Source organism: Lithobates pipiens, unplaced genomic scaffold (assembly GCF_037356315.1).
Source record: "Lithobates pipiens isolate NorthernLeopardFrog02 unplaced genomic scaffold, aLitPip1_a1.2 Scaffold_3, whole genome shotgun sequence".
Lineage (NCBI taxonomy): Eukaryota > Metazoa > Chordata > Amphibia > Anura > Ranidae > Lithobates > Lithobates pipiens.
In genome coordinates, this window is record NW_027507790.1 from 90,425,217 (window position 1) to 90,439,774 (window position 14,558).

The 14,558-nt window shown below is 44.8% G+C and overlaps 1 protein-coding gene across 1 annotated transcript in view; it reads left to right on the forward strand.

Moving 5' to 3' along the window:
* The window catches only part of RPH3A (rabphilin 3A), a 396,706-nt gene that overhangs the window by 131,772 nt on the left and 250,376 nt on the right, over positions 1–14,558 (forward strand). Inside the window, exon 2 of the mRNA XM_077462038.1 lies at positions 5,523–5,612. Within this exon, the coding sequence (XP_077318164.1) occupies positions 5,536–5,612 (77 nt within the window). The 5' untranslated portion in view covers positions 5,523–5,535. The remainder of the gene's footprint in view (positions 1–5,522; positions 5,613–14,558) is intronic.

Below are 14,558 nucleotides of genomic sequence, written 5' to 3' on the forward strand. Positions count from 1 at the left end.
AAGGTTCGGGGGGGCTCCACGTGGCGGCCGTCGGCCGCTTCTCCCTGGGGGGAGGGTGTGATCAGCGGGGCTGCTGGGAGCCCGCCTGGTGATCGGCCGCCCGCTGGATCCTCTCTCCCCTTGCTCGCATGGCGGGGGGGGGGGGGGGGGTCGGCCGCCCGCTGGCTTCTCTCTCATTGCTCACATGGGGGGGGGGGTGGTCGGCCGCCCGCTGGCTCCTCTCTCCCTTTGCTTGCATGGCGGGGGGGGAGAGGCTCCACTCCCCGTGCATGTCCGTCGCCAGAGCTGCCGAGAACCCGCCTGGGGATCGGTCAGCTGCTGGATCCTCTCTCCCCTTGCTCATGGGGGGGGGGGGGGAGGGTGGTATCGGCTGGCTGCCTAAGTGAGCGGTGGGTCCTAGTGCTTGCAAGGGGGGTGGGCTGTCACCCACCTGTTGCTCCTTTCCTCCCCACAGCGCAGACTGGCATCTCTGCTGCAGTGATGGAGGATCTCAGTCCACCCAGGTTGCTGCTTTACTTGGTGGTTTCTTTGGTCGGTGTTATATTGGGGTCAGCCCGGGTGTCGGTGGTAGCTTCCATCAGCAAATTTTCTGTCATAGCATTCTGTTATAGTGTTTTGCCAGCGTTTTCTGTTATAGCGTTTTTTCCAGCGTTTTCTGTCATAGCGTTCTGCCAGCGTTTTCTGTCATATCGTTCTGCCAGCGTTTTCTGTCATAGCGTTCTGCCAGCGTTTTCTGTCATAGCGTTCTGCCAGCGTTTTCTGTCATAGCGTTCTGCCAGCGTTTTCTGTCATAGCGTTCTGCCAGCGTTTTCTGTCATAGCGTTCTGCCAGCGTTTTCTGTCATAGCGTTCTGCCAGCGTTTTCTGTCATAGCGTTCTGCCAGCGTTTTCTGTCATAGCGTTCTGCCAGCGTTTTCTGTCATAGCGTTCTGCCAGCGTTTTCTGTCATAGCGTTCTGCCAGCGTTTTCTGTCATAGCGTTCTGCCAGCGTTTTCTGTCATAGCGTTCTGCCAGCGTTTTCTGTCATAGCGTTCTGCCAGCGTTTTCTGTCATAGCGTTCTGCCAGCGTTGCTGTCATAGCGTTCTGCCAGCGTTGCTGTCATAGCGTTCTGCCAGCGTTTTCTGTCATAGCGTTCTGCCAGCGTTTCTGTCATATCGTTCTGCCAGCGTTTTCTGTCATAGCATTCTGCCAGCGTTTTCTGTCATAGCGTTCTGCCAGCGTTTTCTGTCATAGTGTTCTGCCAGCGTTTTTTCTGTCACAGCGTTCTGCCAGCGTTTTTTCTGTCACAGCGTTCTGCCAGCGTTTTTCTGTCACAGCGTTCTGCCAGCGTTTTTCTGTCACAGCGTTCTGCCTGCGATTTTCTGTCACAGCGTTCTGCCTGCGATTTTCTGTCACAGCGTTCTGCCTGCGATTTTCTGTCACAGCGTTCTGCCCAGCATTTTCTGTCACAGCGTTCTGCCCAGCATTTTCTGTCACAGCGTTCTGCCCAGCATTTTCTGTCACAGCGTTCTGCCCAGCATTTTCTGTCACAGCGTTCTGCCCAGCATTTTCTGTCACAGCGTTCTGCCCAGCATTTTCTGTCACAGCGTTCTGCCCAGCATTTTCTGTCACAGCGTTCTGCCCAGCATTTTCTGTCACAGCGTTCTGCCCAGCATTTTCTGTTACAACGTTCGGCCCAGCATTTTCTGTCATAACGTTCGGCCCAGCATTCCTGTCATAGCGTTCTATCTAGCTTTCCTGTCATAGCGTTCTGTCCAGCATTTCTGTCACAGCGTTCTGTCCAGGTTTCGGTCATAGCATTCAGTCCAGTTTTTTGTCACAGCATTCTGTTCAGCATTTTCTGTCATAGCGTTCGGCCCAGCATTTCTGTCATAGCGTTCCATCTAGCTTTCCTGTCATAGCGTTCTGTCCAGCAGTTCTGTCACAGCGTTCTGTCCAGGTTTCGGTCATAGCATTCAGTCCAGTTTTTTGTCACAGCATTCTGTTCAGCATTTTCTGTCATAGCGTTCGGCCCAGCATTTCTGTCATAAGCGTTCCATCTAGCTTTCCTGTCACAGCGTTCTGTCCAGGTTTCGGTCAGCATTCAGTCCAGTTTTCTGTCACAGCATTCTGTTCAGCATTTTCTGTCATAGCGTTCTGCCCAGCATTTCTGTCACAGCGTTCGGTCCAGCATTTCTGTCACAGCGTTCGGTCCAGCATTTCTGTCACAGCGTTCGGTCCAGCATTTCTGTCACAGCGTTCGGCCCAGCATTTCTGTCACAGCGTTCGGCCCAGCATTTCTGTCATAGCATTCGATCTAGCTTTCCTGTCATAGCGTTCTGTCCAGGTTTTGGTTATAGCATTAGTCCAGTTTTCTGTCACAGCGTTCTGTTCAGCATTTTCTGTCATTACGTTCGGCTCAGCATTTTCTGTCATTACGTTCGGCCCAGCATTTTCTGTCTTTACGTTCGGCCCAGCATTTTCTGTCATACGTTCGGCCCAGCATTTTCTGTCATACGTTCGGCCCAGCATTTTCTGTCATACGTTCGGCCCAGCATTTTCTGTCATAATGTTCGGCCCAGCAATTCTGTCATAGCGATTGGTCCAGCATTCTCGGTCATAGCATTCTTTCTAGCTTTCCTGTCATAGCGTTCTGTCCAGGTTCGGTCACAGCATTTAGTTTCCGTCATAGCGTTCGGTCCAGTATTTCCGTCATAGCGTTCGGTCCAGTATTTCCGTCATAGCGCTCTGTCCAGCATGGCGGTCATAGTGGTTTGCCCCTGGGTTCCTGTCATATCATTCTGCCCGGCATGTCTGTCATAGCGTTCCGCCTCAGGTTATCTGTCAGTGTTCTGCCCCTGGAGTTCTGTCATAGCGTCCTGCCAGCATGTCTGTCATAGCGTTCTGCCCCGGGATTTCAGTCATCGTTCTACCTAGGTTAACTTTTAGCATTTCTGTCATGGCATTGTCGTGACATTTTTCTGTCAGTATTTCTGTCATAGTGTTTCTGTTCAGTGGTTCTGTCATGGTGTTTCAACCTCTGTGTTTGGCTTCAGAGTTCGCAGAAGGGCGTTCACTTATGACATATTCTGGTTAGGTTTGTCTGAATTCATTGTCATGTCTTATCGTATCTGTGTTCATGTTTGTACCGGGGTCAGTTAGCTAGGGCTCGCACATCGGGATCTGTCACGTCTACAGATCCATACGGGCTGAGGTTTCGTTATTAATGATTGTTGACCACAATCTTCTCGCCTGTATACCATACGTCATACGATGCATGTTCATTCACCACACCTGTACGTCTACCCACCACGGTCTGTGGGTACTCTAGGCCTGAGTTTCTGTTAATTACCTGTCTCTGCGCTGCAGGTTACTCGGGTTAACTCACTATTTCTCAACTCACACACGGGGGGGGTTCATCATTAGGTTCATTCATGCGCTGTGGTCTTGACTTTTCTGCCATGTTCTCATTCTTAGGTAGGCAGAGGGGCGTTGTTGTTGTTCTCATGTCTGGTTGTCTGTCTTTCCTTCTAGTTGCGTTTTCAGGTTGGGCCGTCTTGGCATCCATACCAATATCAACCATGCCTGCACTTACGTACAGATGTCTTTTCGCCACTGGGCGCACCCTCAGGTTGGAAGCAGACAACAATTTTCTTTAGTGGACATCCTGTTGCATAGAGGCCCTGGTTACCGCCCTGGGATTCATACTCTCAGGGTGTGTCCAAGCCACGGTCCTTAGGTGGTAGGTTGGGCGACGTCGTCACCATTCTGGATTCCACTCTCAGCTCCGATCTCTTGTCTAGGAGGTTGCCTGGAGTACTGCTCAGGGACGTCGGTCCAGTCATCTTTGCTCCTCCCCGGTTTGTTCCAGGTGGGGAGGGGGGTGCTTTAGTCACTTTGGGCATGGCTGGTTCATGCTATGGGACTTATTCCCCTGGGTTGGAGTCTGTTTCTCCTTCCTCGGTTCAGGATTCGGTCTCGGTTGGGAGGTCTCGGGCAGTAGCATGACCTGCTCACATCCGGTGGGACCAGTTTGTCTTGGTGTCGCCATGTTGATGATGCTTGCCATGGCATCTACTCCATCACATCCATCAGGCAGCCAGGTTTCCTCTCCTATCACTGGTATTTTTGCCACTCACCCTCTCACATCCTCTTACCAGGTATGGGAAGGGGTGTTTTTACGGTGCTTCTTCTGGTGTGTGTTGTAGGGGTTCTTCGGGTCAGCCCTTGCTCTCTTTTCCCCACGTATCCTCTCATTCATAGCAGTTCATTCTCATGTCCGGGTCACCTTGGGCATCAGGCTCATCCTATCCTTCACGGGACGTTCAATTGGGTTTGCGTAGCTTGCAGGCTCTAAGGAGGTTCCTTCTCATCTCCAGGTCTGGAGTCGATGGGTTCTACTCTCACAGCGGATACTTACCGGTTACTTACGGTTGGCGTTTGGGCATACGTCATTTTAGGGATGGGATCTCTACCTTCCCTCTCCCACCTAAACTGGTGTCTTTTTGCCCTCTTTTCAGGCATACTGACCATCCAGGCCATGGCACACCTCAGGCCTTGTTTCTTAAGTAATATTGCATTTCCCACTTGAAGACTCCGATTACAAGTTAGAAGGCTGGCTGTAGGCCAGCCTGTATTTGTGGGAGGAGTCGGAGACTATATAACCCTCCTCCTCTGTCAGGGCCAGGGTTGGGGTTTCTAGGTGCCCACCCACCCGTTTCCCCCAGGTTATTCACTCATACTCATAGTATTTTTCTTATTCTTACATTCAGGGTATGCCCTCTTTTCAGGCATACTGACCATCCAGGCCATGGCACACCTCAGGCCTTGTTTCTTAAGTAATATTGCATTTCCCACTTGAAGACTCCGATTACAAATATGTATTGCTCACAAGCCCCTATCTGATAAAGCAGCTGAAATGAAAAAGAATATATTAAGTACTGTACCTGGTTAATAAGGCTGGAAAAAAGTCAGATAAAGTTTATACCTAACTGCTGCATCTGCCGTCCAGGAGAAGGCAAAAATGCATGTAAAACACATGTAAAAAAATGTAAAACTGTTGTTAAAACTGTCTTGCATTGTGTTATATTTTAATATACTGTGTGTGTGTGTGTGTGTATGTATGTGTGTGTGTGTGTGTGTGTGTGTATGTATGTGTGTGTGTGTGTGTGTGTGTATGTATGTATATATATATATATATATATATATATATATATATATATATATATATATATATATATATATATATATATATAATTATTTTTTTTTTTTATAAAATAGATGTCATTTTTTTTTAAGTCAGGGCAGTGGCCAATTCTACATCCTGTTTTAACTATTTTAAACATTTTTGTAAAACAAAAATGTGATATGAATAGTAAAATACATATAATCTGAAATAATGTAAAAATAAGTGAACAACAAAAATCTAAATTCACACAACACAAATATAGTAATAAATGCATATATTTTGACATTTCCTTGAATTTTTGGTTTAACAATAACAATTTTATAATTTAACAAATGTTTATATTGTTTTCTACCAGGCACTAAAGAACTATGACAGACACGGTGATTGGAAACTCTTCTAACCGTTGGACGTGTCCTAATGACAGACAAATGGGTCTCCGATCCAAGTAAGTAAAACTGAAATCTTTAGAAATATAGGAGGTGTTAGAGAAGAGCTGTTGGAAATAGTAATGTTTGGGAAACACTAGAGCTATGTTCTTCTAAAACGATCTGTAGGAAGCAGGGGAACTTCCAGTTTGGCTTAATGGTGTGTGTATCTGATTTGTTTTCACATAGATTTTGTAGTAGTTATAACTGTTTATTTTTTTCCATTCTTCTGACCTGTATATCATGGATGTCCATTGTAGTTCCTTGTGAGTCTGAGACTATAGTTGTTGCCCATTGTTTAACATGATGCATTTCTGGGCAGTCACCACACATTCATCATACATTTACAGTCGATGATCACCATATTTATATACAACACTCTTTTAGCATTGTTTGTTATATCTTTGCTTTTCAAAAAACAGGCATGCTTTTGCTAGTATTTACAACAGGGTCAATGTTAATAAAAGTTGAAAGCATTGAATCTGGTGCTCTCTCCTCTTAAGATAACAATTATAGACCCTTCCTTCACTTCTCTGTAAGTAGGCAAACTTCCAAAATCTGCAGGGGATCAAATAATTTGCTTCATGGGAGCCTATGGGTGCCACCATCGCTCCTGGATGTCCCAGCCGCTGTTGGATGCTCGCTCCTCTTCCCTGCAGCCGCCACTGGGGATTAGTTAGCATAGGCGTTAGGAGGGCGAGGGAGCATTTTTATGACTAGTTAAAGCTTTAGCTGGAACTTTACATCAGTTTATTGTGGAAACATACAACCCTCCAGTGCATCTTGCAAACACATAGGTTGCAGTACATCATTCTGAACACAAATAGCAGAATCTGGATATTGTGGAGCCATGTGTTCTATTTTTTTTTTTGTTTGTTATTACACTGTGGCAGATCTTTCAAAGATCTAAAATCTGTTCTAAAATGCAGATTGTGAATGCAGGTGCAAAAGGAATGTGCAGGGAATGTTACATTCATGATGTTATAAATAGGGTGAATAGCACAGTAAGATGCTTATTTATTGAACAACAGATGTTAGTGAATGTAGGTTAAGGTTGCTTGATTCAGTGAATGTGCAGTTGAATCTTCCTGGAGGATGTGTTTCATGAAAATAGTGAATGATTCCCCAACGAATAAGCGGTGAATGTTTAATGAGTGTTACATAGTTACATAGTTAGTAAGGTTGAATAAAGACACCAGTCCATCCAGTTCAACCTGAGTGTGTGTCTACAATTGTCCCCTGTACACTCACTCACAATTGTCCCTATCCCTGTACACTCACATCGCACACTCACATCGCCCCTACCCTCTAGGAGCCCACAATCCAAGGTCCCCATTCATATACTAGGGCCAATTTTGGACAGAAGCCAATTAACCTACCTGCATGTCTTTGGAGTGTGGGAGGGAACTGCAGTACCTGGAGGAAACCCACACAGGCACAGGGAGAACATGCAAACTCCAGGCAGGTAGAGTTGTGGTTGGGATTTGAACCAGTGCTAGGTGACTGCTAGGTGAGAGTGCTAACCACTACACCAACTTTGCCGCCCATTGCATTCACTGCTTTATAAATTTGCCCCCCCCCCTCCCATGGGCATCTAAGTCCAATTTTTTTTAATCATTTTTAAATAAAGAGGTTAGAACCCTCATCCATGTTTTTATTCTCTAGTGTGTCACTGCTGAGGAGACGTACCCTCTTTCTTTTGCACTGACAATGGTCACCAGGACTGAAAGTGAAAGAAAATACAAAATTTGGAGTCGCCATAACAGGAATAGTGATCAAATCTGTTGATAGGGGGAATTTGTTCTGGGGAAAACTACTTGAATAGATTTCCTCTCACTTGTTGTGTCTACAAGGTCGGGAGTAAATTCTCTCATTCAGGACCCAGATGGAAAGAAACATTTCTTATTCCTATCCTATATTCATAAACAAAATAAAAAAAAATATTTATTTAACCACTTGCCGACCGCCGCACGCCGATGTACGTCGGCAGAATGGCACGGGCAGGCATAAGGGCTTACATGTACGTCCCTTGCCTCCCGCGGGTCGGGGGCCCGATCGGGCCCCCGCCCGGTGCCTGCGGCGGTCGGTATTCGTTCGGGAGCGATCCCGGACGAGGGGACGGCCATTCATTCATGGCCACCCCCTCGCGATCGCTCCCGGCGAATGAAATTGTCCGGTGACATCACTTCCTCTCCTGTAATGTAAACACAGGAGAGGAAGTGATGTATTCTCTCCTCCGTGTCGGTAGTTTTCGTTCCGGCACCGAGGAGAGAGCATCGGTGAGTTGCACAAGCACTACACTACACAGTAGAACATGCCAGGCACACTCACACCCCCCCTTTACCCCCCGATCACCCCCCAATTACCCCTGCCCCCCCAGTCACAGTGACACCAATTGCTTTTTTTTTTTTTTTTGCATTGGTGTCATTTGTGACTGTAATAACTGTTAGGACAGTTAGGGTTAGCCCCCTTTAGTTCTAATGTGCCCCCCTAACCCCCCCAATAAAGGTTTAACCCCGTGATCACCCCCAGTCGCCAGTGTCACTAAGGCAGGGTTCACATTGCAGCGGTTTATGAGAACGAATGTGATTCGCACCGCACTGCAGTGCAAATCACATCCGATCTCTGTGCGATTCGAGTTCAGCCATTCGCCGCACCCGCCACACCCGCCGCACCCGCCGCAAATTCGCACGGGACCCTTTTTTTGGCCCGCAGCAGAATCGAATCGCATGGGTATTCACACCATGCGATCCGAGTTTGCAGATCGCACTGCGATATGCGAACTGATCTGGGGGTGTCAGTAACATTTCACTGACACTCCCAGCAGTTCGCATAGGGCAGTGTGAACTGCCGCCGGGAGGCATGCGATGCGGGAACCCGCCACGGATTCGTGGCGTTTCCGCATCGCTCCAGTGTGAACCCAGCCTAATAAGCGATCATTTTTCTGATCGCCGTATTAGTGTCACAGGTGACGCTAGTTAGGCAGGTAGGTATTTAGGTTCGCCGCAGCTTTTTATAGCGCCAGGGACCCCCATATACTACCGCATAAAGCCCCCTGATTGCCCCCTAGTTAACCCTTTCACCAGTGATCACCATATAACTGTTACAGGTGACGCTGGTTGGTTAGTTATTTTTTTATAGTTTCAGGGCACCCGCCATTTATTACCTAATAAAGGTTTAACCCCCTGATCACCCGGCGGGTGTCATTTGTGACTGTAATAACTGTTAGGGCAGTTAGGGTTAGCCCCCTTTAGTTCTAAGGTACCCCCCTAACCCCCCCAATAAAGGTTTAACCCCGTGATCACCCCCCGTCGCCAGTGTCACTAAGGCTGGGTTCACATTGCAGCGGTTTATGAGAACGGATGTGATTCGCACCGCACTGCAGTGCAAATCACATCCGATCTCTGTGCGATTCGAGTTCAGCCATACAGATAGTATGGCTGAATTCGTGTCGCACCCGCCGCACCCGCCGCAAACTCGCACGGGACCCTTTTTTTGGTCCGCAGCAGAATCGGATCGCATGGGTGTTCACACCATGCGATCCGAGTTTGCAGATCGCACTGCGATATGCGAACTGATCTGGGGGTGTCATTAACATTTCACTGACACTCCCAGCAGTTCGCATAGGGCAGTGTGAACTGCCGCCGGGAGGCATGCGATGCGGGAACCCGCCGCGGATTCGTGGCGTTCCCGCATCGCTCCAGTGTGAACCCAGCCTAATAAGCGATCGTTTTTCTGATCGCTGTATTAGTGTCACAGGTGACGCTAGTTAGGCAGGTAGGTATTTAGGTTTGCCGCAGCTTTTTATAGCGCCAGGGACCCCCATATACTACCGCATAAAGCCCCCTGATTGCCCCCTAGTTAACCCTTTCACCAGTGATCACCATATAACTGTTACAGGTGACGCTGATTGGTTAGTTATTTTTTTTATAGTTTCAGGGCACCCGCCATTTATTACCTAGTCTCACTAGTGTACCCCTAAATTTAGGGGTGTCTACTTTCCAAAATGGGGTCATTTGGGGGGGGTTTGTGCCATCTTGGCATTTTATGGCCTTCAAAACTGTAACACCCTTAGAAAGCCTGAAGGCGGTGCTTGGTTTTCGGGGCCCCGTACGCGGCTAGGCTCCCAAAAAGTCCCACATATGTGGTATCCCCGTACTCAGGAGAAGCAGCAGAATTTATTTTGGGGTGTCATTTCACATATGCCCATGGCATGCGTGAGCAATATATCATTTAGTGACAACTTTGTGAAAAAAAAAAAAAAAAAGTTTGTAATTTTCCCGCAACTTGTGGCAAAATATAAAATATTCCATGGACTCAACATGCCTCTCAGCAAATAGCTTGGGGTGTCTACTTTCTAAAATGGGGTCATTTGTGGAGGTTTTGTGCCATCTTGGCATTTTATGGCCTTCAAAACTGTAATAGGTAGTGAGGAGTGAAGTCAAATATTTACGCCCTTAGAAAACCTGAAGGCGGTTCTTGGCTTTCGGGGCCCCGTACGCAGCTAGGCTCCCAAAAAGTCCCACATATGTGGTATCCCCGTACTCAGGAGAAGCAGCAGAATTTATTTTGGGGTGTCATTTCACATATGCCCATAGCATGTGTGAGCAATATATCATTTAGTGACAACTTTGTGAAAAAAAAATAAAAAAAAATTAAAGTTTGTAATTTTCCCGCAACTTGTGGCAAAATATAAAATATTCCATGGACTCAAAATGCCTCTCAGCAAATAGCTTGGGGTGTCTACTTTCTAAAATGGGGTCATTTGTGGGGGTTTTGTGCCATCTTGGCATTTTATGGCCTTCAAAACTGTAATAGGTAGTGAGGCGTGAAATCAAACATTTACGCCCTTAGAAAGCCTGAAGGCGGTGCTTGGTTTTCGGGGCCCCGTACGCGGCTAGGCTCCAAAAAAGTCCCACATATGTGGTATCCCCATACTCAGGAGAAGCAGCAGAATTTATTTTGGGGTGTCATTTCACATATGCCCATAGCATGTGTGAGCAATATATCATTTAGTGACAACTTTGTGAAAAAAAAATAAAAAAAAATTAAAGTTTGTAATTTTCCCGCAACTTGTGGCAAAATATAAAATATTCCATGGACTCAAAATGCCTCTCAGCAAATAGCTTGGGGTGTCTACTTTCTAAAATGGGGTCATTTGTGGGGGTTTTGTGCCATCTTGGCATTTTATGGCCTTCAAAACTGTAATAGGTAGTGAGGCGTGAAATCAAAAATTTACGCCCTTAGAAAGCCTGAAGGCGGTGCTTGGTTTTCGGGGCCCCGTACGCGGCTAGGCTCCCAAAAAGTCCCACATATGTGGTATCCCCATACTCAGGAGAAGCAGCAGAATTTATTTTGGGGTGTCATTTCACATATGCCCATAGCATGTGTGAGCAATATATCATTTAGTGACAACTTTGTGTAAAAAAAAAATAAAAAATTTTTTTTTGTCATTATTCAATCGCTTGAGGCAAAAAAATAAAATATTCAATGGGCTCAACATGCCACTTATCAATTTCCTCAGGGTGTCTAATTTCCAAAATGGGGTCATTTGGGGGGGTTTTGTACTGCCCTGCCATTTTAGCACCTCAAGAAATGAGATAGGCAGTCGTAAACTAAAAGCTGCGTAAATTCCAGAAAACGTACCTTAGTTTGTAGATGTGACAACTTTTGCGCAAACCAATAAATATACAATTATTTACTTTTTTTTTACCAAAGACATGTGGCTGAATACATTTTGGCCTAAATGTATGACTAAAATTGAGTTTATTGGATTTTTCTAACAACAAAAAGTAGAAAATATCATTTTTTGCGGTCTTTTTACGTTTATATCGCAAAAAATTAAAATCGCAGAGGCAATCAAATACCATCAAAAGAAAGCTCTATTTGTGGGAAGAAAAGGACGCAAATTTTGTTTGGGTACAACATTGCATGACCGCGCAATTACCAGTTAAAGCAGCGCAGTGCCAAATTGTAAAAAGACCTCTGGTCATTTACCAGCAAAATGGTCCGGTCTGAAGGTGGTTAAATATTTTTTTTTTTTTTTTTACTTCTATGTCATATAGCTGTATGCAGACCTAAAGAAAAGCTGAAAAGATCACCAAAAATGTGAGATGGATAGTCATACTATTAAAGTAATACTCAAATATGTTTAAGTAATCAGTAATAAATCAGTAAAACCCTCTAATAGAATCTCTCAGGTTTGACTGCTCATATATCAAAACAGAAGATAAGAAAAATGTGTGTGATATATATATATATATATATTTTTTTATTTCACAAAAGTTTTATTAAAGAAATGCAGAAAATTACAGTCGACAATACATCGCACAGTAAAGGTAGCATAGAAAAACATTGTTACAGGTAGTTACAGAGGTGTATAAACAGTAGCTTGAACTGTCAAGATATAAGTGACAATCGTCAGTAGACCATTAATGACTATTCTGTGATTAATTTAACAATATGGATAGGATAGAAATCTTAAGCAAATATAATGATAAGTCTGGATCACTCGTATATAAAAAAAAAAGGGGGGGAGAGAGAGAGAGAAAGAGGAAAGGGGAAAGAAAAAAAAAAAGCAAGGAAAAGGGTAAGAAATTAGTTTAATATAGTTACAGAAGAAAGGAGTAGGCAAGGAGAGTTCCCAAGCAACGGGCCAGCGCTGTTGGGTCCTCGAAAAAGTAACCTATATGATGAAGGTTCAACAGCAGTCATTACTAAATGAAAGACTTATATTCCTGCGTATCTTTGAATGCAAGCCATTTCGACCAGGTTGAAGCAAAGTTTAACATTCTTTCTTGTGAAATACTTATAAGTTCCTCAATGTTTTCAATAAAATTAATCCTTCTGAACCATTCTTTTTTCGTAGGGAGTGAGGGTGACCTCCAATGGCAAGGGATACAATGTCTCGCTGCGTTTGTCATGATCATGGTTAGGGATTTCAAATATTTTTTTGGGGGGATTTTGTTGTGATGCAGTAGGAAGTGGGCTGGGTTGAGATCTAATGTTTCTGATGTTATTGATGAGATGGTTTTGTGAACCATTTTCCAGAAAGGCTGAATAAGTGGACATGACCACCAGATATGAAATATCGAGCCCACCTCCCCACTGCACCTCCAACATTTGTTGGAAATCTGGGGGTAGAATTTATGAAGTGTACTGGGTGTTCTATACCATCTTGTTAAAATCTTAAATCCACACTCCTGTGTGGCAACGTTTAGTGAGCCTTTATGAGCGTAAGTGAAGATATTTTCCCATTCTTCATTGGAGAAGGAAAGATTGAGGTCATTTTCCCATGCTAGACAAGATGGATAGGAGAACTCTAAACCCTCTTTAAATAGTGAGTTGTAAAGACATGAGATAATATGTCTCTGTGGGGATGTGTCTGAACATAAGATCTCGAGGGTTGTGAGAGATTTAGATCTAAGGGCTGCCAGTACTGCTTTGGAGATATAGTGTCTAATTTGGAGATATGTCCAGGGGGATATCAGTCTAGGAACGCTGTCCTTATTGATTTCCTCGAGGGATAAAAATATCCCCTTGTGGAGAAAGTGTTTAATTAGCACCGTTTTGTGGGGCCAATTAACCAGGAAAGAGTTTGAGGTGTTTCCTGGGGGGAAATCAGGGTTATTCCGAAGAGGCGTTAAGGGACTAATCCAAGGGGTGGGGTCTCCAATCTTGTAAGTGTCGTGAAAGATTGCTATCGTGGGTCCAATAAGGGGGTGTGATTTAATTTCTTTTTGAAGGTATTTAGGGTCTATCCATGGTAGATGGGTGATTGAATATGGAAATTGGGCCTGTTCTAATGATACCCAATCTTTGACAAATTGATGTAAGTTCCAATCTACAATTCGCGTGAGTATAGTTGCTTGATGGTATTTTTTTAGGTCAGGAAGCGCAATTCCTCCTTTGTTTTTTGGGAGGATCAGTCTGGCATATTTGATTCTGGGAGGTTTACCCCTCCAAATAAAGGTGGAACAAGCTTTGCGGAAGGAGGCAAAGAAGGAGGACGGCAATCTAATGGGGATCGTTTGCATGGCATAAAGGAATCTGGGAAGAATGGTCATTTTTAATAGAGAGGCCCTCCCAAACCATGAGATGTTTAGAGAGTTCCAACGTTTAAGGTCTTCTTGTGAGTTCCTTAGTAGGGGTAGAAAATTAAGTTTGAATAAGTCTTTTAGGGAGGAGGGTATCTCTATTCCAAGATATGTAATTTGGTTGGGGGACCAAGTGAATGGGAAATTTTGTTTGCATAATTCTACATCTTTGAGGGGCAATGAAATATTTAGTGCTACCGATTTGGAGTGATTAATTTTTAAATTAGATAATAGTTGGTATGTTTCAAGTTCTTTAACTAGATTGGGTATGGAGACTAAGGGTTGTGATAGAAAGAGTAACATATCGTCCGCAAAGGTGGCTATTTTGTAGGAGCGGTCTTTAATCTCGATGCCTTTAATATTTGGGTTGGATCTGATTTTGTTTAAGAGCGGCTCTAAGGTGAGGACAAAAAGCAACGGGGACAGGGGGCAACCTTGTCTCGTCCCATTTTTAAGGTTAAAGGCGTTCGACAGGTGGCCATTAGTGCGTACGCGTGCAGTTGGATTAGAGTACAATGCAGCGATATATGCTCTCATCCGGGGCATTATGCCAATATTTTTAAGGACTGCATCAATAAAGTCCCAGGCCACTCTGTCGAATGCCTTTTCTGCATCAAGAGACAGAAAGAAGCCCTGTTTTTTTTTTAGAAGTTAACCAATTATGTATGTTCAAGGCCTTGATGGTGTTGTCTCGGCCTTCTCTGCCGGGGATGAATCCCACCTGGTCAAGGGAAATTAAGGAGGTCAGTAGGGGTAGCAATCTATTGGCCAGAATTTTCGCGTATATTTTGATATCTACATTTATTAAGGAGATTGGGCGATAGTTTGTTACAAGTGATGGGTCTTTTCCTTCCTTGGGAATTACTGTTA